Source organism: Danio aesculapii, chromosome 16, assembly GCF_903798145.1.
Source record: "Danio aesculapii chromosome 16, fDanAes4.1, whole genome shotgun sequence".
Taxonomy (NCBI): Eukaryota; Metazoa; Chordata; class Actinopteri; order Cypriniformes; family Danionidae; genus Danio; species Danio aesculapii.
The window spans coordinates 52,861,153-52,888,595 of NC_079450.1; the positions used below are offsets into that span (position 1 = coordinate 52,861,153).

General features: G+C 39.9%; 1 protein-coding gene across 1 annotated transcript in view; it reads right to left on the bottom strand.

Moving 5' to 3' along the window:
• Positions 1 to 27,443, bottom strand: part of grik3 (glutamate ionotropic receptor kainate type subunit 3) — a 248,163-nt gene that overhangs the window by 79,452 nt on the left and 141,268 nt on the right. Inside the window, exons 7-8 of the mRNA XM_056474801.1 lie at positions 15,631 to 15,774; positions 8,126 to 8,233 (exon numbers count right to left, since the gene is read on the bottom strand). Of these exons, the coding sequence (XP_056330776.1) occupies positions 8,126 to 8,233; positions 15,631 to 15,774 (252 nt within the window). The remainder of the gene's footprint in view (positions 1 to 8,125; positions 8,234 to 15,630; positions 15,775 to 27,443) is intronic.

Sequence of the window (27,443 nt, forward strand, 5' to 3'; positions counted from 1 at the left end):
GATCTTCGTGAGTGGGGGTCGTGAGAGCCTGACCAATCCATGACAGTACCCCCCTCCCCAGGGCCCGCTCCTGAGGGCCGACACCTCCGACGCCGTGGTGGTCTCCCTCTGCCTCTAGGCGCTGGGAACTCAGGGTGGCTCTCATGAAACTCCACCATGAGACTAGGATCGAGAATATCAGCTCTGGGAACCCATGTCCTTTCTTCGGGGCCGTACCCTTCCCAGTCCACCAGGTACTCCAACTGGCCACCACGACGTCGGGAACGCAAGATCTCCTTCACTGCGTAGACGGCTCCTTCTTCTAGGAGCAGTGGAGGAGGGGGTTCCTCTTCGTGGTCAGGCTCTGTGGAGGGAAGAACAGGATCGTGATAGGGTTTCAGGGAGTGATACGTGGAATGTAGGGTGAATACGGTAGTGAGAGGGTAATTGTAGTTTGTAGGTGACGGGGTTAACCTGTTCCACGATGGTGAAGGGACCAACAAATCGGGGACTTAACTTGCGAGAGGGCAGTCGCATGCGTATGTCCCGGGTGGATAGCCACACCTTTTGTCCGGGTGTGTATCTGGGTTCTTCAGACCTTCTCCTATCGGCGGTTACCTTGCTTCGACGGACTGCCCTCTGCAGATGTTGATGAGCCTCGTCCCAGACTCTCTCGCTCTCCCGGAACCAGTGATCCACTGCGGGGACATCAGATGGTTCGCCATCCCAGGGAAAGAGCGGTGGTTGGAAGCCCAGGACGCACTGGAATGGCGTGGAGTCCGGTGGAGGGTTGCCGCAGTGAGTTTTGGGCATATTCTGCCCAGCCAAATACTGGCTCCAGGAGTTCTGGTGACCACTGCAGAAGGTCCTCAGGAACCGTCCCACCTCCTGAATCTTCCTCTCTGTCTGCCCGTTGGTTTGGGGATGATATCCAGAAGAGAGGCTGACGGCCACACCTAGGAGCTTGAAGAAGGCTTTCCATAGACGTGAGATGAACTGTGGACCTCTGTCCGACACAATATCTTCTGGAATACCAAATGACCTGAAGACTTGATTAAAGATATTGTCGGCAGTTTCAAAGGCTGTGGGAAGACCTTTCAGAGGGATTAGTTTGACAAACTTTGAGAATCTATCTACTATGACTAGAATACAGGTATTACCTTCTGACGAAGGGAGATCAGTGATAAAGTCCACTCCTAGGTGTGACCAGGGACGGTTCGGAATCGGCAAGGGATGGAGCTTTCCAGCGGGTAGATGACGTGGGCTCTTGGATTGGGCACAGTCCTTACAGCCCTGAACATATTGCCTCACATCCCTTGCCATGTTTGGCCACCAGAATCGTTGGGATACTAGCGAGAGAGTATTGTTGATCCCTGGATGTCCAGTGCCTAGCGAGGTATGTAAGGAGTGGATCAGATCTACCCGGTGTTCAGGTGGTATGAACTGCCGATGAGGAGGGCATCCCGGCGGAGCAGGGGCTTCCGGAGTGGCAACGACTGGAGGAGCGTTCCAGGTGATCGGACAAATGGAGATGTGTTCGGGAGAATCTTCGTTGGGAGTTCTTCATGATCGTGATGCTCGTGTAAACGAGAGAGAGCGTCTGCTCTTAGATTCTTGGGTCCTGGACGATAGGAAATGGAGAAATCAAAACGTGAGAAGAAAAGTGACCATCTGGCTTGACGTGGACATAGTCTCTTGGCCTCTTTGATGTATTGGAGGTTTTTGTGATCTGTGATCACCTGGAACGGATGTTTGGCTCCCTCCAACCAGTGACGCCACTCCTCCAAGGCTAGCTTGATTGCTAGAAGCTCCCTGTCTCCTATGCTGTAATTCTGCTCCGCCGGGCTCAACTTCCGAGAGAAATAGGCACAGGGATGCAGTCGGGGCGGTGTATCATGATGTTGAGATAATACTGCCCCGACGCCGGTGGTGGATGCGTCCACTTCCACCACGAAAGGAAGATTTGGGTCAGGATGAGTCAGGAGTGGGGCCCTTGTGAACTCCTTCTTAAGAAGGCGGAAGGCTGCGGCTGCTTCTTTGGTCCACTCCAGTCCTTTGGGTTTACCCTTGAGGAGATTAGTGAGAGGTGATGTAATCCTGCTGTAGTCCTTGATAAACCGTCTATAAAAGTTAGCAACCCAAGAAACCTCTGGAGCTCCTTAATGGAAGTGGGTTCTGACCAGGATAGAACAGCCTCAATTTTCTTCCCATCCATACGTATACCGGTTTGGTCAATGATGTATCCCAAGAAATGAATCGACTTCTGGTGGAATGAGCATTTCTCCGCTTTGAGGTAGAGGTGATGTTCTCTCAATGTGTGTAGGACCTCCGCAACGTGTTGGCGATGTTCGGCCTCACTCCGGGAGTAAATGAGGATGTCATCTATGTACACTATTACACAGTGGTGAAGAAACTCCCGGAGGACTTCATGAATGAAGTTTTGGAATACGGAGGGGGCGTTGACCAGACCGTAAGGCATGACCTCATATTCATAGTGGCCAGTAGGGGTCACGAATGCTGTCTTCCATTGGTCCCCCTCACGTATTCTTATCAGATTATACGCGCTGCGGAGGTCCAATTTAGTGAAGACTTTAGCTTCTCGGAGCTGTTCCAAAGCGGCTGGTACCAGAGGAAGGGGATATCGGTATTTTACTGTACCGTTATTTAGGACCCTGTAGTCGATGCATGGACGCAGCCCTCCGTCCTTCTTGGCCACAAAGAAGAAGCTTGAGGCGGCTGGTGATTTTGAGTGACGTATGTACCCCTGACTCAGAGCCTCCCTTATGTAATCTTCCATTGCCTGATTCTCTGGAAGCGAGAGCGGGTAGATCCTACCTCTTGGCAACTGGGCATCTGGAACTAGGTCGATCGCGCAGTCCCATGGCCGATGCGGCGGTAGCTGGGAAGCTCTCTTGGGGCAGAAGACATCATGAAAGGAGCTGTACTCCTTAGGAATGTGGATAGACTGCTTCTCAGGAGGGCTCTCGACCGATGTTGCAAACAAAGAAATGGGGTTCCGACCTTGAAGAGGGAGATTTGGAAAACAGGCAGGTGTACATCCAGATCCCCATTTCTTTATCTCTCCTGTGCCCCAAGAGATGATGGGATCGTGCTTCACCAGCCACGGGCGCCCTAGAATGATGTCCATATTTGCACCCTCCAGAACCAGAAATTGAATCCTCTCTTGATGTAACAACCCCACTTGAAGAAGGATGTCTTCGCATTGTCGATGGATACGGGTCGAAGATCGAGTGCACTGGGTTATCGGTTGTATCTGGTATATATGCGAGGACGCCTCAGTACGGAGGTGGAGTTGACGACAGAGGGATTGGGAGATGAAGTTCCCTGCTGACCCGGAGTCGATGAGGGCTGTGACAAGGAGAGAAATAGAGGCAGTAGTTATTTGTACGGTGGTAGTAAGTGGTTTACATTGTTCAATATTCGTACTGAATACACTCACTGAAGTCCGAATGGGACGAAGGGGACACTCCATACGGGTGTGTCCACTGACACCGCAGTATAGACACAGACCCCGGGTCAGCCTCCTCTGTCGTTCCGCTGATGTCAGTCTTCCAGACTCTATTATCATGGGTTCTGGTTCTGGAGAGGCTGTTGACTCAGGCGATTGGAGGAGTGCAGACGAGGGGGTGATGGTGTCCTGTTGATAGGAACGGAGACGATCGGAACATCGGAGAGAATGTTGGATGAATCTCTCCAGACCCATTGTATCATCTAATGTGGCCAGTTGGATTCGGAGCGTGGGTTCCAAGCCGAGCCGGTACGTGGTCAACAACGATCTCTCATTCCATCCACTTGCAGCTGCTAGAGTGCGAAACCGGAGAGCATATTCCTGTGTAGATAGAGTACCTTGCTTTAGATGATACAGCTGCTCTCCAGCGGCTACTTCCCCATCAGAACGTCCAAACACCTCTTTGAAATACTCCGTGAAGGTAGTGATGGAATTCATGACCGGCCCGGCTTGGTTCCAGATCGTCTCAGCCCATTTAAGTGCAGGTCCAGAGAGTAGAGATACGATGTAGGCGATCTTCGACTTATCTGTGGGATATAGAGAAGGTTGCATTTCGAATATGAGGGAACATTGTAACAGAAAACCATTGCACTCCCCCGCTCCGCCTGAGTAGGGCGCTGGTCGGGCCATGGGACTGGAAGGAAGGGCCGAAGAAGAAACTGTGGAGGCGGAAGTGCTCGGTGCTGGTGGTGCGTTGGAAAGTGGAGCTGGTGGCTGTAGAATCCGCTTCAACTGGTCCACCAGCTCTTGAAGGTGATCGGGGGTGCTCATGTTGTCGTCGTTAAAGGTCCGGGCTTCTGTTATGAAGCGGACAGGAGACAGAGGTAAGGAAACGTTAGGGTGTTTATTAAATGACAACAAGGAGCACATGAAGGATAGCCAGGAGGATCAGGAATGATGTTGGGGTCTTTTCCTCCGTGGCTGGGTAACAGGAATACACGAGGATGGACAGCACACACCAGATACAGCTGACAGAGGATGACACAGACTTGGAAGGACTGGAAGACAGGACGATTCGGGAGGACCAGGAAGACTAGGAGGAATACAAAGAGAACAGGTAAGTAAATCGTTTGTTTTAGCTGAGGATGACTACGCTGAGTGGTCGCTCAGTTGTCCGCTTTCGTCGAGACGAGCCCGGACAATGAGCGACTGGAGTGCTGTGCTTTTATCTGGTGCTCGTGAATGTGATGCAGCTGTGTGCTCATTAGAAGTCAGGTGATGGTGATCTTCGTGAGTGGGGGTCGTGAGAGCCTGACCAATCCATGACAGTATTACAATATGCAGTTTTTAAATGTTTATAATTGCTTAACATACAGCTTTACAACTAAAGTATTTATTTACACATATGTATTTAAAATGTAAGCTTTATATAATTTTTTTATAAATAATATTATATGATAATGTAGATAATAAACACTTCGTGTGGTTTATTTATAAACTCATTTCGAGAGGATCACGTGCTTATGATCAACACGGCTGGCTCCTCATTAGCTCCGTAATGTGACCCATCAGATAATTACGGAAGTATTATAAATAACCAGAGTTTTTCACTCCAGTTATCTTCGTCTTGAAGCTTCCCCCTCCTTCCACCCCAACTTCCTCCCTCTTTTTTCCGATAGGGTGACACGTGAGGCAACAGTGGCTAGCACTGTTGCCTCACAGCAAGAACACCGCTGGTCCAACCTTCTATCAGGCTGGTTGGTGTTTCTGTGCGGAGTTTACATGTTCTCCCCGTGTTCGCGTGGGTTTTCCCCGGGTCCCCCGGTTTCCTCCCACCGTCCAAAAACATATACCATAGAAATAGATTAAACCAAATGATCACCGAAAACAACCCTAGTTTACACTTCTCACGCGGCGTCAACAGGGGAGTTCTCGAGACCTACCTGAGCTCGAACTCCCCTCTCGCCCTTCTAACGGGAGGGAGCCCCGGGCTCGAGGATATTACGAGCTCAGGGCTCTCTCCCGGGACAGCATGCCAAATACACTTTATTGATTATCAGCTAAGTGTGAACTCTTGAAATGTGTTTTCCTGAGAATATTTCTAAAGGAGCTATTGACATGGAATTGAACCAGATTTTGGTAAAAATCCAAACAATACAAACACAAAAATTAAAGAAAACAAAAAACAAATCTGAAATATGAGTTCTGTGTAATAGCAATGGAATAACACAAGGAGAATGTACTCAACTACTCAAACGTATTTAATACTTTATATTTAAGGTTTTTTGGTGACGACAGCTTAAAGACGCCTCTCATATGGACAATGAAGTCACATGTATTGCTCAGGCTTCAACTAAGTGTAAAAATCGTGATGCTTCTGTGGGTCTCGTCTATCAAATCTGATCTTCATTTTGTATTTTTTATTGGATTCGAGTCAGGTGATTGGCTGGGCCATTCTATAGCTTGATTTTCTTTCTCTGAAAGCATTCCAGAGTTCCCTTGGCTGAGTTTTGGATCATTGTCTTGCTGAAATGTCCACTCTGGTTTCATCTTCATCCTCCTGCTAATGTAGATGTTGGACTGAAGCAGCTAATATTCATTTACACTGAGGAAGGGCAGAGGGTGGCTGAAGAACTACTGAGAGATTTCAGCTGCTGTCTGGAATTCACTGCCTTTCCACACCTTCCTTTCTTCATGTGCTCAATACTTTTTCCCTGCGTCATTTCATTTCATTACACACAACTATGCCCAGATTTCTACAGATTTTTAGCCTATCATTTAGTCTATGTATTTACTTGTGTAAATGTGTGTAAATTTATATTTATTCAGTTTTTAAATTAATTTCACTAATTTTATTGCAATATAATAATTATAATATTAAAATGTTCATATGATTTATTTACAGTACAATTTGTAAAGTAGTATTGTATATGTCTTTAAGTAAATATATTATATGAAAGACTTGCTTTGTTTACCAAACAAGTGGAACTAATTGGATTTGCATCGTAAATATTAAATAACAGTTTAAAAGGTATTATTTTTTATTTCATACATTAAGGTTTTAGTAATGATACTTATAAAATCATTCTGCATAAATCTGCCGATTTTTTACAAAATTCTCAGCAGAAACAGCAAAAAATGTCCGCAGATTCTGTCTGGCCTTTCACATAACTTAATTTGTAAACTAATTTGATTTATTTATTTATTTTATTTTATTGTTATTATAATTTTTTAGCATGTATGGATTTCTTTAGTTGTTATCAACATCCGGGGTGTTGACATGACAATGGTGACATGAACACACACACAAAAAAAATGGTGGCAATACTTATTTTCCCCACTATATTGTAAAACAGGAAAAGTTATAAGTGCCAAACAGATTGTTTAATATTTAATTATATTATAATAAAATAATATAATTAAATATTAAACAATCTGTCTGGCACTTATAACTTTTCCTGTGTTAACCCTAAACAAAATATAATAATATTAATAGTAATAATAAAACAAAATGTAATATAGGGATATTAAGTGGTTCACATTTTGTGTTTTAAAACTAAGGTCTAAAGTTAATAATACTCAAAAAAAAAAAATTCTCTATTTAACATTACAATATAAGTCAACATGAAAGACGAGCTTCCTTATTGATCACATCTCAGACAGACTGCACATCTTCTTAAGCAGCTAGAAGAACTCATTCATTCATTTTCCTTTAGCCTAGTCCCTTATTTATCAGGGGTTGCCACAGTAGAATGAACCGCTAACTATTCCAGCATATGTTTTACACAGCGGATGCCCTTTCAGCCGCAACCCAGTACTGGGAAAAGCTAGATGGACTCATTAAAAAACAATTATTTGCAATCACCAATACTGATTAAGTTATTACTAAAAATATATGATTTCATGAAGGTAAAAACATGGACCATAGTTCAAGTACTACTTGTTATGAAGCTGGAAAACAGCCATAATAAGATGATTTCACCAGGTCTTAAAGCCTGGGCAGTCATTTTCATAATTTATAGTGACACAGCTGTCAAAAACAGGACAAAGGAGCTCATATAAGGAACAGTTTAAAAGTATAATGGGGGGTTGGGGGGGGGGGGGGGTCGTTTGAACCACTCGAACTCTCCTCGGGTTACTATCTGTGCAAGAACAACTTTAAATGTCCAATAAATTTAAAAATATATTTTTAATAATATATTAATATATGTTAGAATCAGTATGTAAGTTTTAAAGATGTCTATAAGCTAATTAGCTCCAAAACAGTGACACAATTAGCACTGATTTAAACATCCAAAGCTTGCAGTTTATCACTTCCACCTGACTGAATTAATGTATTCATGCAACCTCTCATCAAATCTTGACCAATCAAATGCCTTCTAGATTCCCCGCCCCTTCCTCTCATTTGCTTTCCGTTTGATGTGCTTGAGCTCAACCGATTTCATTGGCAGAACTGCGAGAAAAACAAAACTCTATTGGCTGTTTTTTTCACAAAGGGCAGGAGTTACTCTATGTCCCATCATCTCTTCATGAGATTACATCAAATATTGAATAAAAATTGCACATTTCAAAGCACTTCACTGGACCTTTAAGACATAACACAATGTTTGTTATCAAATATGTGCTCTACGTTGTGTCTATTCAAGAGAGTTGTTATGTGTTTGTGTTGTGGTTTACCTTTTGAAGGCCGTCCTCCTTAAGACTGACAATGTCAAGATCAAAGTCTGTGCGTAGACCTGTGGTTCTGTTGAAGCACAGCCGTCCGGTCAGGCCATCCCAGTGAGACTTTAAAGAAACACAGAGAGATTTCCATTAATTAAGACCATTCGGAATTTAACTGAAAACGCTGATTTAATTTCAGTCCAGTTTGCCCAATTTGAATTTACCTTAAATAAGGCTCAGTTCACACCTAGTAGTGTATGAAGATGCATTTTTGACCACAAAATGATGATTGAAACACATTCTGGTTTACATCTAGTATTTCAATCCACTTCTATTTTTGAGGTCATTTGGGTGGGTGAATTGTTTGGGTTTACACTTTAAAGGGTACCTATTTTACCCCCTTTGCAAGATTTAATATAAGTCTTTTGTGTCTCCAGAAAAGTACCCATCTCAAAATACCCATCCGAATATTTATTATACCTTTTTAAATTTGGGAAATTTGAGCTGTTTAGACATTGTAGCTGTTTTTGTTGCCTTTGCCTTTAATGCAAATGAGCTGGTTCTCCCCGCCCACTGTTTCCACGTGCGTGTCAGAGCCACAGAGATCACTGATGTTTGTAGCCTTTATGCATAGATAAATACTCTAGATATCGCATATGGACCCAGAGCATGCGTCATTGGGGCCGCCACATTTGTACAGTGCTCCCAGAACAAATGTCATTCAACTGTACTAGTCAAGACCAAAGCCAATCTGAAAATGCTGGACCCTAGCGCTGTGAACGGGTGTAGTAACGGGCGAACAACACTTCATAGGTAAGATTTTGTTTTTAACGTTTTTTGTTTTTTGTATTTTACGAACTTTTGTGCTAAACAAGTAGCATTATTGATGATAATACAGTCTCTTAATATACTGATCATAAGGCAAAGTAGCACCAACTCGCACTAAATTCAAAGCTTATGCTAGTTTTGTTGAATAAAATCAGCAAACAATGTAAATGAAATATGACAACAATATGCTGCAGTACAAGAAACTTGTATTATTGTCAGCTAAGTGAACGAGTCGTTCATAACGGGGATTCATTCACAAACGAATCACTCCCTCCGTTAGAATGAGAAGTGAAAGCAGGAGATGTTATCCATCGATGTAGAAAAGTGATGTAAAATTATAATTTTCGTAATTTAGAAAAACATTTGCATACTGACCACCAGGAAAACTCCTGATCAAAGATATATGTATATATGTGTATATATCTCTGGCTCTGGATGGCCAGTCCTCCACTGCACCTTGGTCCCACATTCATTTCAAAGCAGTGCTACCCTGAACTAAAATGGCGGCTCTATTGACCATTCCTTACAATAGACAATAATAGCGTAGGTGACATCTAATGTAAATATCTATGGCCTTTACATAGATACACAGCACAGTGACAGACAAGACTAAGAGTTCTCGCTTGAATATGAAATTTCCCAACTTTTATTTGATATATTTGTAATTCAAGTCTTTCTGCAATGAGTCGCACACAATGTCTTTATAAAGTCAGTGCGCATGCACGTTAATATCCACTGCTCTATGGACATCTGTATGGACATTCGCCGGTGTCTAAGGACAATGCTAATTTGACATCCAATAATGGCGTGAAATAGCGTTGATGTTTTGTTGATTTTAGGCAGGAGCGGCGCAAGCCTAACTGGCGCTCTAGGCAAACGACGACAACCCTATTGGATGTTGGATGTCCCCATACCGCCCCTGACAAGATGCCGCCCTGGTCAATCCCCCATACTGCCCATGCCTAAATCCACCACTGATTTTAGGTTGCATTGGTAAATAACCAAAATCCAACGTCATGCCAAGATCTTAAACCAATGTCATGTTCAAGTCAAATACTAACATCTATTCGTCTGGTATGGCAACCAAAATCCAATGTATAATAGATGTCATGGGGGTACCATCATTAGACATAGACTAAGCTGTACCATCATTAGACGTTGATATTTGGTTGTTTTTAGGTTGTGTTGGAAAGTAACCAAATGCGAAATTTCTGCAAAAACTAGGTTTACTTCATAATTAAATGTAATAAATTGACTTGCTTTATTTAACACATATTTATTATATGTGTTAAATATATATTACAAATGTTTGAAAAAATGTTAAGTAAATGTTAATTTTGGGTGAGCTGTGCCTTTAAATGTTTTGACAGCATTGAACAAGTTTAAAAGAAATGTAGTTTGGCCAAAGTTTGCAGTTGAAGATCATGTCTTTTACATATTAAGCAAAAATAGGGGAACATGTCAAAAAGAATCGAGTAATTATATGATTTATTAGGCTAATAACAAATCTATTGAATTGCGATCCCAAAAAACTTCAATTCCAATTCAACATCCTATGGTTTGTGTCCAAATTCATTCAAATTCACACTCATGAACCGACAAGAGGCCAGTTCTTCAATTCTGTATTTTGTCCAAGTATGGCACACACACACACGTACACTCTCGCAACCACACACTCGCAGCTTCTATTTCCTTTTTAATTACATTTTACATCCCAGCGCCTCAGACACAGCTTCCCCTAAGACCTCAGTCCTAATTAACGACCATCTCACTTGCAGCAGTCTCTAGAGAGAGAAGAAAAAAAAATTACATTGCAACTCCTCCTCTCCATTCCCCCCTTCGTTCCTCGCACCGAGAACTCCTCCCTCAAATAACACACACTGATCTGCAGGCCTCGCCGTAACCTCTTCCAAATGAAACACCTCCGTTCTTGTTCATGAGTGTTCGCAGGAACGTGTGTATGCCTATGAAAGACAATAGCAGCGTTTCCATCCACCTATTTTTATGTGCATTTTTGGAATATCGCATAAAAAAACCCTGGATGTAAAGGCCAAGATGCGCATAAATTTTGAAAATGTGCATTTTTTTTTTAAAAGTGACTGAGGATAAACTTTTTATTTGATAAATGCGCATAAGCTTCAATGGAAATGCATTTACCGGATAAATTCCAGCATGCGCATCAAAAATAAGTGTGATTTTATTTAAACAGATCCATTGATATTTACATTAGATGTCGCCTATGCTATTGTTGTCTATTGGAAGGAATGCGTCACCATTTTAGTACAGGGTAGCGCTCCTTTGAAATGAATTTGGTACCAAGGTGTAGTGAAGGACTGGCCATCCAGAGCTCAAGATATATACAAATATATGCATATATATATATATATATATATATATATATATATATATATATATATATATATACACATCATATACATATATATATATACATCATATACATATACATTATATATACACTACACGAGCATTGCCAACAAAGAGCGTGTGTTGTCTGCATGGAAATGTCCTACATGTCCTGAAACACACCCCCTCTCCTGCTTTATCTTCTAATTCTAACGGAGGGAGCGATTCGTCTGTGAATGAATCCCCGTTATGTACGACTCATGTGAACCATCAATATCCCTGCATCTCAATGTGCATATCCACCTTTCTGATCTAAATGGTATATAACATTTGTAATATTCAATTATTTAGGGTAGAAAGTATGCACATTGAGGCACAGACACTGTTATGTTATCAGGCACCCTAATAAGTTACTTCAAAATCTAGCCGTTACTTTACTTGGCAGTCAATAATAAAAGTTTCTGATTTTATTCAACAAAACTAGCCTAGTATTTAGTGCGAGGTGGTGCTACTTTGCCTTATGGTGAATGCCGTAAGTGACTGTTTTATTATCAATAGCGTTAATTGTTTAGCACAAAAGTTCGTAACATACAAAAGTGTAAAAAACGAAATCTTATCTATGAAATGTTTGTTTTCTTTGTGTTTTTTGTTGGTTACTACACCCGTGCGCAGCCCAAAAGTCCTGCATCTTCTGATTGGTTTTGGTCTTGACTAATGCCGAGTCCAGACTGCATGATTTTTAAAGTAGTCATGTCATGGATGTTTTCACACTGCATGACTATCTGGGTTATCGTTCTGTCGGTGCTGTGTTTACACTATAGGATGGATCGGCGACAGGAGAGTTCACACTGCATGATTAGTAAAATAGGAAGAATCACAGACAACTTTGTCCGAGCTACGTCTCACAACAAAACAAACGCGAGAAGTGACATGGAAACAACTCGAGGTCCCGTAATATATCTTTCGTTATTAACTACATAATGGAAAAACAAGGCTTTAGCTTTAGAAACGTGTGTTGCTCACCTGGCTTTTGAAGAGAATTAACAATTTCTCCTATTTTTATTTTTCTGTGTCTGTTTGACGTGTTTCTACCATATTTCCACTAGTTTATCCTTCATTTCTTGGGTCCAAATAAACTGAAAATGAGCACTTTTAACCTCCCGCTGGCCTGCAGGTAACCGTACTAGTGAATGCTGCTCTCTCATTGGCTGTAGGTGATCGCTGATGTTATTTTCAATCAGAAAACATTTCACACGGCACGATTTGAATCGCCGACAGCTCCAGATATTTAGCATGCCAAATATCTCACGGGTGCCGCCGACTCATCGACGATTCTCTCATATCGCGTCTTTGATAGTTCATACTGTATGATTATCACTCACGTAAACGAGCAGCGATTTGCCTGTGATTTCACAAAACCTATCGGCGAGTCAAAATCAGGCCTAAAACCATGCAGTCTGAACTCGGCATTAGTTTGGTTGAATGACTTTTGTCATGGGAGCACTGTACAAATATGGCAGCGCTATTGACGCATGCTCAGGGTCTGTATGCAATATCTAGTGTATATGTATATGAAATAGATCAGGTGATAACAAAAATGGCAGAAAGTGACAAGTGTGTTTGGGTGGACGATGAGGTCCAAACATTTTGAAATGGTATATACGAGAAAGACATGAAAAACTTAAGGGGAATGTTCAAATCTTCCAAGAAGTGCGAGTGGAGATGATTCTAATAGGATTTGACTATGATATGTCTATGTGTTCTAAGACACAAGTAAGTTATTATATATGAAAAAGACCTTCGCATAATGAAGTAACTCTCATTTTTTTGATATTTGGTGCCAGTTTATCAGGAAGTGGCTATTTTGGTTTCTTGTACTCGTTGGATGGAAACGGCGCTCTATTCGCAAATATTTTATGCGATATTTCAGTTTTGTGCAGAAATTTAATTCGCATCTTTAGATGGAAACATGGCTAATGTTCTCCACGCCAACTCCATGGCCTTCATTTTGCTCTTCTCTCATACACGAGGCTCCACAGAGCTGTGTTCAACAACTCTAATCTGCCTATTATGAGTCCCAATCAAAGTCTCTCTTGTGAGCTGAAAGAAGAGCTGATTATGACGAGCACATTTGCGTGCGAAGCACACGGTGATGAAAAAGTGGGACACTGCGAGTTTAGCAGAGCAGTGCCAGAACAGAGTGAACGAAAACTTCAAGCTGCAATCAACTGTACTTTAAATGAGGCAATTAACGTGGATGGTGAACAGTGATCAGGTAAAACATGATAAACCTGTCATCATTTACTCACCCTACACTTGTCACAAACCAGTTTTGAGTTTTTTTTTTGCACTCACTTATGTTACTTTGAAAATCGTTGGAAACTTGTAATTTTTGACTTCCATAGTATTTGTAACATTTTACAAAATACCATCCTTGTTAAGCAGAAATTGGAAAGTCATAAAGGTTTGGAAATACGTGGGGTCGAGCAAATGGTGAGTAAAATCAAACATTATTTTTGGTGAACTTTTAGTCTCTTTAATAATAAAGATACGTTCTGAATAATGTTGCCGTATTTATTAGATGTAAAAACATTTATTGATGGCTAATTATTGAAGGTTAAATGTTGGCTAAATGTCAGCTTTCATAGTATTTGTTTATTTTACCATGAATGTCAATGGTTACAGGTTTGACTTAAAGTTACTTTTATTAAACCAGTAAGCTTTTTATTGGGCAGTCTTCCCAAGATAATAAGATGATGTACAAGAGTTTTTATTTACACTTCAACAAAAATTTTAAGTCAGATTTTGCCAAAAGTATGAATAATTTCTGTCTTGACTATACATATATATGTATGTATGTATATATATATATATATATATATATATATATATATATATATATATATATATATATATATATATATATATGTATGTATATATGTATGTATGTATGTACGTATATATATATATATATATATATATATATATATATATATATATATATATATATATATATATATATATATATATATATATATATATATATATATGTATGTATGTACGTATATATATATATATATATATATATATATATATATATATATATATATATATATATATATATATATATATATATATACATACATATATATATATATATATATATATATATATATATATATATATATATATATATATATATATATATATATATATATATATATATATATATATAAATAATTAGACCTTTAATGATTTTAGTTACACTGTATTACCCACCCTGTAAAATCAGTCATTCATTTTCTTTCGACATTTTAGAGGATTCCACAGTGGACTGAACCGCCAACTATTCCAGCATATGTTGTTTTACACAGCAGATTCCCTTCCAGCCACAACCCAGCACTGAAAACACCCATACACTCTCACATTCACACACACACACACTTATACACTATGTCCAATTTAGTTAATTTAATTCCCCTATAGCGCATGTGTTTGGACTGTGGGGGAAACCGGAGCACCTGGAAGAAAACCCACGCCAACACAGTAAGAACATGCAAAGTCCAATGCCAACTGGCCCAGCCAGGACTTGAACCACCGACCATCTTGCAGTGAGGCAACAGTGCTAACCACTGAGCCACCATGCCGCCCACCCTGTAATAATCTAATTATATGGATATTTTTTATACATGGTTACAGGGGCAACACATGTGGTATAAAATGATCTTGAAACATTAAGTCAGCGGTGTTCAAACTCCTGCATAGTTTAGCTCCAACTTCCTTCAACACACCTCCCTGAAAGTTTCTATTATACCAAGAAAGAGCTTAATTGGCTGGTTCATGTGTGTTTAATTGCGATTGGAACTAAAATATGCAGGACACCGGCCCTCCATCTGCCTTAAGTAAACATTTGTTTCCCCTTAAGTTATCTTTCATCAACTTTTAAGTTGTCATACCTTATCATACTAAAATATCACATCCTGCAAAACTTTGATAAACTCTTTAGCTTGAAAAGTACACTTGTGCTGTCTGTCTTTAAAATGAAATGCACATCTTTTGTTACTTGGCCATTTAAAAGCACATTTATTAAACTCAACATTGATTCAAACATCAGTAAAAAACATGTAATCACTGCTGAAGTGAATAAATCTGTTTCGGGGTCGTAGCATACAATGAACGCCATTGCAAAAAGAACCACTTTAAATGATCTTCAATGACAAGTGCTCGGCGGAGAAGCTATTATTTAAACAATATCTTAAATATATCTTATCTTGTCTCCGGAGAGCAGGAGTGTTTGTGACAGCAGTGCCATGAGCGATTGTCATTACCTCTTTAATGAAACTCATGAAGCGGCCTCCGAACCTCCAGGGTTTGTGGCGATGACACTGCAGCGAGTTGACAGTCATCTGCGGCGCGTGCTGGTAAGAGACCGACACGATGTGGACCGCGTCGTACGTCAGAGCAGCATCTGTCTGGAATAAATAGGGGGGCCGATATGTTAGCTGAAAGGATCTGACAAGCAGGAGGAGCGCAAGACCTGACCGGTTGACAACCTTGTCAAACAGCAAACCAGGCCACTGCTCAGGACCATTAGCACACTTGAATCAAAATGTAAGCGGAAGAATACGTTTCAACCTCTTCTGAAACAAGTCTGATGCAAGAAGACAGCGGGATGAGTAAAATGTTTTGTTGTTGACATTTTTGGAAATGGGGAAGGAGGTAAATAAAGCAACGTTTTTATAATGTTGATTTGAGCATATCTATGATATATTTTTTAAGGTATATCATTGTAAATTCAATCATTATTAGATGATGGTGAAAGGGATAGTTCAGCCCAAAATTAAAATTGAGACACCGTTTACTCAAGCTCTCGTTCTTCCAGTCAATGTATACATACAGTTGAAGCCCAAAGTTAGGGTAATTAGGTAAATCATTGTATAACGATAAACTGAAAACTGAAAATAAATATTAAGACGGCTAATAATATTGACCCTAAAATGGTTTTAATAAAATTACAAACTTATTTTATTCTAGCCGAAATAAACCAAATCCCAACATTATCGGAAAAATTATTGAAGGAAATACTGTGGAAAAATTCCTTACTTTGTTAAACATCAAAAACATCACAGGAGGGCTAATAATTTTGACTTCTACTGTACAACACTGACATAATTTGTAACTATCCCTTGTTGTGTTCTGCCCCTTTAAGAGAGAGCGATGCGGGACACTGCATGGAACTCTTGGTCATAAACAGATTATAAAGAATGGGAATCTATGGCTGTGTACGAAATCACCTACTACTCAGTAGGTACTGCATTTGAATTTAAACGTATTACTAGACCATTAAAAAAGTATTACGAATGGAACTCAGATGTACTACATCCGCCATTTTGTCATGATCACATGACCTACCCGCGTCACTTCAATCCCATTAATGAATTCTTTTGCAGTGCATAATGGGATAGCTTAGCATCCATCGGTTGCACACTTCTGAATCTCGCTGAAAGTCATCATCCGGGTACTTCGCGAATACTGTTTTATGAATTCTATTAATTCAGATATACTACTTGTCTCGCATACTACTTGTCTTTTAGCGTACTATATAGTACGGAAGTATGCGATTTCGGACGCAGCCTATGTCTTAGTGATTTGTTGCTCTATTTACTATCTGTTCAGGAAGCAAGGGTTTTCTAGGACTGTTTTGTGTTGCATTTAGTACGTTTGTGTTGGCAAAACTAGTCTAAAAGATCATATACTCGAATATGAATATATAGTCAAGTTTAATTATATAAATGCTAACTATCCGTGCTAAAAAAAGGCTGGTTGGCTGGTTTTAGCCGGTCAACCAGTCTGGTTTTAGAGGGGTTTTGGCCACAGTCTTAGCTGGTCAGGTTGGAAAATAACCAGCTAAAACCAGCTTGGCCAGCCTGGTTTAAGCTGGAAATAACTGGTTTGGGCTGGGCTCCCAGCCTGGCTGGGCTGGTCAAGCTGGTTTTAGCTGGTCATCTCCCAGCCTGACCATCTAAGACTAGGATGGAAATGGCCGAAACCAATCTGGAAATGGCCAAAACCCCTCTAAAACCAGGCTGGTTGACCAGCTAAAACCAGCCAACCAGCCTAGGCTGGTTTAAGCTGGATTTTTCAGCAGGGTTATGACATAATAGTTATCTGGTCAAATACTGGATACTATGCAATTACGCACACACACACATACATAAATACATTCCAATCCTGGTCCAATAAAACAATTTTACACTGTTAACATATTCAGCATTTCCCCACTAAATTACTGTAAATCAACAACACACATATTGTATTTACATTTACAGCACTTATTATCTTGCTGTATATGTATTTTTCAGTATTGCATATGGTAACACTTTATATTAGGGGTCCAAAATAATGAATTAATTAAGCATTAATTAATGGTTAATTTGTTCAACGTTAAGCATTAGAGTACAGTACAGTAACTTTCAACTTTAAAATAGAGTAACATACCGCATAACTGTCCTACAGTAAAATGCAGTTCATATTACAGTTAAATAGTGTGTAACTTACACAAACAGTTAACAGTTTATATTGTACAATTATATTGCACATTGTATTATAATTATAAAATTATATTGCAATTATATTGCACATTGTATTATAATTATAAAATTATATTGCAATTATATTGCACAATTGAAGTAAAGGAAATATACAAAACCTATGTTAATGTTATCTTAATTGGGAACAATGGTAAATAATACACACAAATCCAATATTAAAAGAACATTTAGTGTTTAATTTTTCTATTTTTGCTTTACAATTAATTTAGTTACCATGCATTTGTCTTGTGCTTATTCACATTTTGCAACATCTGGTTTCACACTTCCAGTGTTTAGAAGCAAATGTATATCTGCATTCCAATCCAAATATGGCTTTACTGTCCAATTACCATAAATTATACACTTTTTTGTGAAATACAACAGCAATATAGTGATCATGATTAGTTTCCGTTCACTCCACACTGGCAGCAAATCAGATTTTGGTGGAACGAAGGCCACAGCTCTCATATGTTATGCTGTAGCCCTGACTTTGATGGACAAAGATAATCTAAAGGGGCTTTATCTGCAGAGTCGATCAAGCAGGAGCAGCGCAAGACAACAGCATGAGATTCTAGCCCTCCAACCAATTCAGCATCTGTAACCACTGTGACAGGAGTTAATCTCTTTCCACTATCTCTACATGACTAAGTCAAAATTTGGAGCCAAAATCCAACCACGGGTTCTCACCGAGACACCCTAAATCCACAGCAAACAGACACAGCTTCTTTATGACCACTGTTTTTTTTTTGTTTTTTTTTTATCTGCCTCAAGCTGCCAAATCATTTCTCAATAGCAAACAAAAGGCTAAACACCCTCTATATGCAAGATCCAGAATCAAAATAAATAAAGAAAACAGTATGGTCTGACTTTGCTTAGACAAAGGTCTTGTCACTTGACCGAAATAATGTCCAGTATAGAATATAAAGTCATGCTGCAGTGGAAACAGAATGAACATTGTGTCTGACTCCATCATGAGCTTGGAGGACTGCATCCATACATCTCTGCAATGACTCAAATCACTGATTAATAAAGTCATCTGGAATGACAAAGAAAGCGTTCTTGCAGGACTCCCGGAGTTCATCAAGATTCTTTGAATTCATCTTCAATGCATTCTTCATCTTACCACAGACATGCTCAACAATGTTCATCTCTGGTGACTGGGCTGGCCAATCATGGAGCACCTTGACCTTCATTGCCTTCAGGATCTTTGATGTGGAGGCTGAAGTATGAGAAGGAGCGCTATCCTGCTGAAGAATTTGCCCTCTCCTGTGGTTTGTAATGTAATGGGCAGCACAAATGTCTTGATACCTCAGGCTGTTGATGTTGCCATCCACTCTGCAGATCTCTTGCATGCCCCTATACTGAATTACATGATTTTTCCTTCACCAAACTTGATTGATTTCTGTTAGAATCTTGGGTCGATGAGGGTTTTAATAGGTCTTCTGCAGTTTTTGTGATGATTGAGATGCAGCTCAGTAGATGATTCATTAAAAAAAACGACATTCTGCCACTTTTAGAAATCAAGTTATTATTTGTTACTCTTACAACTGGGATCAACAACAAGACTTTTGTCAGGTAGACACAGGTCCCCTACACACTCAAAAACAAGGGTACAACATATGTCACTGTGGTGGTACTTTTTTAAAAACGTTCACTTTAGTACCATACAGGTGGACATTGATACTTTTAGGGTACACTTTTGTACCTTTAGGATTCATTTTTGTACCTTTAAGGTACTACGAGGTCCACATTTGTACTTCTTAGCTATTAATATGTACCCTTAAGGACTTTTTAGGAACAAAAATTTACCTTTTGGAAAGGTATCATCACAGTGATAGATTTTGTACCTGTATTTCTGAGTGTACATAGACACCTGCAGTTGTACCAATCAAGCGCACCTAAAAAAATTAAACTTTTGGCTATATCTGAAATGTTCTCCTGTATCGTAAAGCCACGGTCACCCTACACCCTGCACTTTTCACCCCATAGACTACTATTCATACACACGCGAAGACATCAGACCAGAAATGCAAGCTCGTGTGACAAGTTTCACAGTTCGCTGCGTTGCAAAGTTCAAGCTTGGTAAACTCTGACCTGCGAAATTGCAACATTTGACTACGTGTGAGACAAAACAAGTTCAAAACATGACCTTTCTGGACAAAAATTGTAAATATGGACCAATCACTCGCTTTTTTAAATGTCTAAACATCTTGTTTATTCCCACCCCTTTTCACAGCATCATACAACAGAATTTTGCAGGCTCAAACTCTGGTGTGACCGCAGCATTATTCACTATTCCCTACGTAATATCGTCCACTTAAATGAGTGAATGAAAACGAGTGAGTTCATTGGAGAACTGAATGCACCGGAAGGGGTGCCGTTTTGAGAATCAAATAGTCAGATGTGGAAAGACAAACTCTTACATTGCACTATGGGTATTCTCTAGCCGTTGAGTGTTGATCAGTTGCATACTCATTATTGCGGTGCACTGTGAGATTGATTGATTGGACACTGTGATTCCAGACAACACTGCAAACATTGGGGGTGCTCCCTCAAAATACTACACTATTTAAAGTCTGTGAAATCGAAACTTACAATGTTTATAATTTGCTTGCTCACATTGTTATCCTATAGGTGAACAATTGATCAGTGCAAGTTAATCCACTGAAAAAAAAAGGTTTTGTAATCTTAACAAATAAAGCCTGACCAATTGCTTCTGTGTTGAAAATCGCTGTCCTTCTCTGTTGATATAAGGGAATGAGGCACAAAGTAAAACCCCAATCCCCTACTCAATAATCCATTTCAGTTGGGAGTACATCAACATACTGAAATAAAAGTCTTTATGTCTATAGGGGGATTTTGGATCTCTTTTGCAAACTCTGAAGGATCGTGGCCCACCATGATAAAAGTTCCCCACTCTCAGACTTGCACTCTCAGATTTTAGCTCTATCCCTTAAAAAACACACCTGGAAAAATCCAACTAAAGTCTTACCAGGTCTTGAAAAATTCTGATTAATGACTGGAGTTAAACTCTACACAGTGGTCCTCCCAGATCTGCTTTCATCTAGGCTGCAGGTTCAAGTATTGGCACGTCTTTCTATCTATCTGCAAAGAAAATCTTTCAAAAAGTTTAAAATATATTCCCTACTTGGCTGGTAAAAACTTTTATTTCTCACCAAGAAAGATGGACAAGTAAAATCTTCAACTCCACTAGAAGTGCTAGGAGCAGCAACAAACATCGTACCTCTGAAATCCAACCAAGGTTTTTTCATCCCAAAAGATTTAAGCAATGATGTATCTGGTCTCGATTCCCCTCCAGGCTGTTTTTCTCCATGCTCTTAAAAACATTCCCTCTACTTACACCAAGTGTGTCCAGTCCTGTTTATTGAAGGTCACTGTCCTGCAGAGTTCTGCTCTGTGCCCGATTAAAACACACTTAAACCAGTTAATCAAGGTCTTCGGGATTACTTCTAGGCAGGTGTGTTGGAGCAACTTAAAAGCTAAACTCTACAGGACACTGGCCCTTGGAAGACAGGATTGGACACCCCTGACATATATCTTCTGGAAATCAATATGTCTCAATATGTATCATAAGATCTCTCATGACCCAATAATGAACCAAAATACTCAATACCTTTTCAGCTTAATTATATTTCCAGCTCTGGGATGGCCACCAGGAATAATGCAATATCATCCACTAGACTGATTCTTCTGTCTAGATTTAGAAATGTACACTGATTGGATTTGGGCATGATGTAGATCAGGTTTGCCCAAACCTGGTCCTAGAGTGCTGGTGTCCAGCAGAGTTTAGCTCCAACCAAGAGTTTGGTCTGTAGGTCATGTTTTGATCTTCGTTGGTCTTACGCAATCACGTGATGCGATTTCACAGGTCAGAGTTCACCAAGCTTGAACTTTCCGATGCAGTGAACTTGAAATTTTTTTTCACGAGTTTGCGTTTCCGGTCTGCTGCATTCGCATACGTTTGAATAGAAGTCTATGGGGAGAAAAGTCCAGTGTGATCGTGGCTTTACTAGGTATACTAGAATATTCCTGGCAGGTGTGAAGTTGAAGTTAAACTCTACACAACACAGGCCCTTCAAAACAGAGTTTGATCCCCCCTAATCTAGCCATTTAGTGTACATAATTTGTACACTGGTTATTACATTGCATTGTGAAATTGAGTGCACTACGGTTTTAGACACCACTACAAATGCACTTTTTAAGAGTATAGAGGTGATCTATGTCTTTAGATTACTTTAAAAATTACAGACAGGTGTTTTGATTAAGGATAAAACCTGAAGGATTGTATCCCACTGTGATCAGAGTTGCCCACTCTTGCTTTAGAAAGAGAGACGGAGGTCTTGGAGGACCAGTGTCCAGCAGATTTTTGCTCTATCCCTTCACAAACACACCCAGGAAATCTAACTAAAGTCTTACAGAGGACTTGAAAAATCCTGATTAATGACTGGAGCTAAACTCAGCAGGACAGTGGTCCTCCCAGATCTGCCCTTCTCTCTGCTGTAGGTTCTGGTGTTGACATACTACTATATCGCCAATGAAAATCTTTCAAAATGTTCAAAATATATGCCACACTTGGTTGGTTGAAATTACTCTCTAACTGTTTAGTGTACATTAATTGTCCACTTGCTGTTGTGGTGGATTGTGGGATTAAGTGCACTTCAGAACGTCCACTGTTTTCAGACACCACTAAAAATGACTTCCCCTAAATAGTGCGCTTTTTAAGGGTATATGGGTTGTTGTGGATACAACCTACATCTTTAAATTGAGTTACAATCAACAGACAGGTGTTTTTGATTAAGATTTAAACCTGAAGGATTGTATCCCACTGTGATCAGAGTTGCCCACTCGTGCTTTAGAAAGAGGGATGGAGGGGTCTTGGAGGACCAGTGTCCTGCAGAGTTTTGCTCTTTCCCTTTACAAACACACCCAGGAAATTTAACTAAAGTCTTACAGAAGACTTAAAAATCCTGATTAATGACTGGAGCTAAACTCAGCAGGACAGTGGTCCTCCCAGATCTGCTTTTCTCCCTGCTGTAGGGTCTGGTGTTGGCATAGTACTCTATCGGCAAAGAAAATATTTCATGAAATTCCAAAACTTGGCTGGTTTCCCCACTGAAAAAACTAGCTTAAACCAGCCTAGGCTGGTTGGCTGGTTTTAGGTGGTCGACCAGCCTGGTTTTAGAGGGGTGTTGGCCATTTCCAGGCTGGTTTCCAGCCATTTCCAGCCTGGTCTTAGCTGGTCAGGCTGGAAAATGACCAGCTAAAACCAGCTTGATCAGCCTAGCCAGGCTGGGAGCCCAGCCAAAACCAGCTTTGTCCAGCTTAAACCAGGCTGGTCAAGCTGGTTTTAACTGGATTTAGCTGGTCATTTTCCAGCCTGACCAGCTAAGACCAGGCTGGAAATGGCTGTAAACCAGCCTGGAAATGGCCAAAACCCCTCTAAAACCAGGCTGGTCAACTAGCTAAAACCTGCCAACCAGCCTAGGCTGGTTTAAGCTGGATTTTTCAACAAGGTTAAACTACTCTCTAATTGTTTAGTGTGCATTGCTTGGACACTCGTTATTGTGGAATTGATTGATGGCAAAATATCCACTACATATGACAGCATAGCACTGCACCCTCGAATACTAGACTCTTTTAAGGGTGCAAAGATTTCGGACAGTGAATTTAAAGTAAGTAAATGTTACACCATCCACTTGCCCACTCTCTGACACATCCTACAGTATCAGCCTCCTGAAGGGTTGAGGGCTCAGTGTTTGTACATTGTTCAGGCAATGTTAGCTGCTCTAGATCGAGCATGTCCGCAGGAAAGAGGATAACACATTCATTCAAACGTCCTTTATATCGACCTTGCCAGTGGCGTCTTGCAACTACGCAAATGTTGCTGTGATATGAGAGCTGTGGGTATTAAGCCAGCGGAGTGTTGGAGAAGTATTTTCAGTCAACACTGTCAAACATTCAACACACAGATGAATGTTGCATGAACTATATGCCTGACATCAGTCTTGTTAGCGGTTCCAGGTGCAATAATACCACCAAAGGTGCATGTTCTCTGGTTTTCAATCTCGCATAAAAGGAATAAAGCAGTCCATTGAGCAGAAGCAATAAAAGCATATTTACAGAAACTCTACTGCACAACGAAGGAGTATTTGAACTACTGTGAAATGAATTAATATATAATTACAGAAGCCATACAGTGGAAACCAGTTTTTATAATATATCATTCAACAATGGCAGACTATAAGGCAAGCCATTTGGGATTATTAGATCTGAACTGCTATAACTTCTATTACCTAGCAAAGACAATTTGCATTCAAGCATCACCATACTTCTCTAGACCAGTGTTTCTCAACCACGTACTTGGAGGACCACCAGACCTGCATGTTTTGGATGCCTCCTTTGTCTGCCACACCCATTACTCTTTTAGTCTCTGCTAATGAGCTGATGGTCTGAATAAGGTGTGTTTGTTTACCCTTGTGTACTTCTGAGGATGTTTTCATCCACTCTGGGGTGATTTTGAGTCTTAAATTGGTCATAACTTTCTCTGTGTTTCAGTTAGCAGAATGATTTTTGGTGACAAATCTTATTTTGACACATATTTTGAGAAAATACTTTGATTTTGTTTAAAAAAAAAAACCTCAACGATACACTGTGACCAAATTTACTACCCTTTTGTTATGTTAGGGATGAAAACATGCACTGAATTAAACTGTTGTAAAAATGCATCAGATTTTTTTTTTAGTTTTTACATAAATCTGTTATGTAAATCTGTGTTCACAACAGACATGGTACACGCGGATAAATCGCACTATTCGCATGTAAACATTTTGAGTTTACTCGCTTTATTCGCGCATCAAATTCACTGAGCAATAGACATGGATTCGCGTCATGGCCGGGGTTTCTGTCTGCCCGGTGACTGTAGCTTCATTGCTAAATGGCTAACATGGATTTTACTGAGATAATAGCTGTGTTTACGTCCTTTATGAAGGTTGATAAACAATAAACGATTATCATTTGGAGCCGTGTCTGAGTCCACTAGATCCATTCAGAGGTGCACCCAGCTCTGTGACTTCATAAACTCCCCCCGAAACTGTACCTGGATGATGGAAGCTTTCAGCAGTGCTTCCGACTGAGCCGAGCCCAATTTGATTAGCTGTTGTCTGGTTTCGGCAAGAGGATTTTCCCTCGGGACACCAACAACAGGCGCAATGTCATAATCACGCCCCTACAAGCGCAAACTTCTGATTGGTTAATGCAGTGCGAATGTCCGCTGAAGTTCAGATTTTGTAACTTGAGCGATTTGCGCGAAGCACGTGATACGTGCATTAAGCGTGTCAGTCGTGCAAAATTCTCAATTCGCACGTACCGCGCTGCAGGATGTCTATATCTGTCTTTGCATTGACTTAACATGTAAATTACTCGTGCATGATGCTTCTTCTGCGTCTGGTGTGAACGCAGCATTAATCAACCTCAGTCCTGATAAAAAATACTAAATTGCTTAGAAAAATACAAGATTTTAACTCTTTAATTGCCAAATTCATAAATGATGTCACTGACTTAGTGAATAAAACACAAAATTACATTTTCAATATAAAAAGTAATTGTGGATTGGATTTTATTTACCTTTTATCATGGACATGTGAAACAACATTGCCTTTAATGCATTGTTTTTTATTGATTTAAATTTTTTCTCCCTAATTTTCTGTTGGTGGCTGTTTTTGGCACATTGACTTCCATTATAGCCACATTTTATTGATTACAAAATCATGACACTCTATAATCATGCAGTTTTGATTGTTGGTGATTTTCCCTGTTGGGAATAGGCATGGGCAGGTATAAGATTCTGACGGTATGATAACCTTGGATAAAACTATCAGGGTTTCACAGTTTAACGGTGTTGTGATTGTGATTACTGCTCAAAAATATCTTCTTTTGAAATGTCTGGGTAAAAAACATTTGAACACAATATATTTTTGTTTTAAGACACATTTCCAGAATATTTTAACAGTAAACATGTCAGGCTAAATAATTCTTTACTGTTGTCCTAAAAAACAAACAAACAAAAAAAAAACATCTTACACATACCATAGGAATGGTATAGCAGAAAATTTTGGCGGTTTTAAAACCTTGACTCATCCATACTGAGGTATACCTTGAAAACGGTTATCGTCCCATGCCTAATTGGGAAGAGGTAAAATTTGTCATTTTACTGCTGATAATCAGTTGCCACCATTAACTCTTTTGAAAGGCCTGTGCAAAAAAAGCTGAGTTTCTGGACTTTATATGGAGTATAACAGCAAGTTAAACTGTGTGTCTGTGAGTGTGTGCGAGTGACCTTTGTGCACTTACCTTGATGTGTCTAAGAAAATCAAAATATACATCTCAGCTCTCAGAACTACTTGGAGTAAACAAAAACAAAGACTGTATTTATGCACCATCAAATGTGGTTATAATGGAAGTCAATTGGGCTAAAACAACTACCAACAGTAAATTAGGTAGAAATCTAACAATGCATCAAAGCCAATGTTATTACTAATCTTTCACATGTCCAAGACTTGGAAAAAGATAAAAAATAAATCCAGTCCACAACTACTTTTATATTGAAAATACATAATTTTCAGGTTTTTTTTTTCACCAAATCAGTGACATCATTTGTGAACTTGGCAATTAAAGAGTTAAAATCCTGTAATCAGGATTGAGGTTGATTAACAGATTTATGCAAAAAAAAAAACTGAAAAAAATATTTATCTGATGCATTTTTACAGCAGTTTAATTCAGTCGATGTTTTCATCCCAAAGATAGCAAACGGGTAATACATTTAAACAGTCCACAGGGGTTAAGGAGACATGGAAAAAGTGTAGAATTGGTGGTCCTCCTTAACCAAACACACCTGATTCAGATCATCAGCTCATTAGAAAAGACTGAAAGACCAGTAATAGGTGTGACAGACAAAGGAGACAACCAAAACAAGCAGTGCTGATATTCCCCCAGGAACATGGTTGAGAAACACTGCTCTAGACCAGTGTTTCTCAACCACGTTCCAGGAGGATCACCAGCTCTGCACATTTTTCTTGTCTCCTTAACCAAACACACCTGATTAAGATCATCAGCTTATTAGCAAAGACTGAAGAACCAGTAATGGGTGTGACAGACAAAGGGGACATCCAAAACATGCTGTGTTGGTGGTCCCCCAGGACCATGGTTGAGAAATACTTCTCTAGACCAGTGTTTCTCAACCACGTTCCAGGAGGACTACCAGCTCTGCACATTTTTCTTGTCTCCTTAACCAAACACACCTGATTAAGATCATCAGCTCATTAGCAAAGACTGAAGGACCAGTAATGGGTGTAACAAACAAAAGGGACATCCAAAACATGCTGTGTTGTTGGTCCCCCAGGAACATGGTTGAGAAACACTGCTCTAGACCATGCTGATGATTATTATTTTTACTACTATAGGCATATAATACTGGTCTTGTAATATATAATAAAAAATAGCTTTTTAAAGGGTTATTTTATTAAGACTAAAGG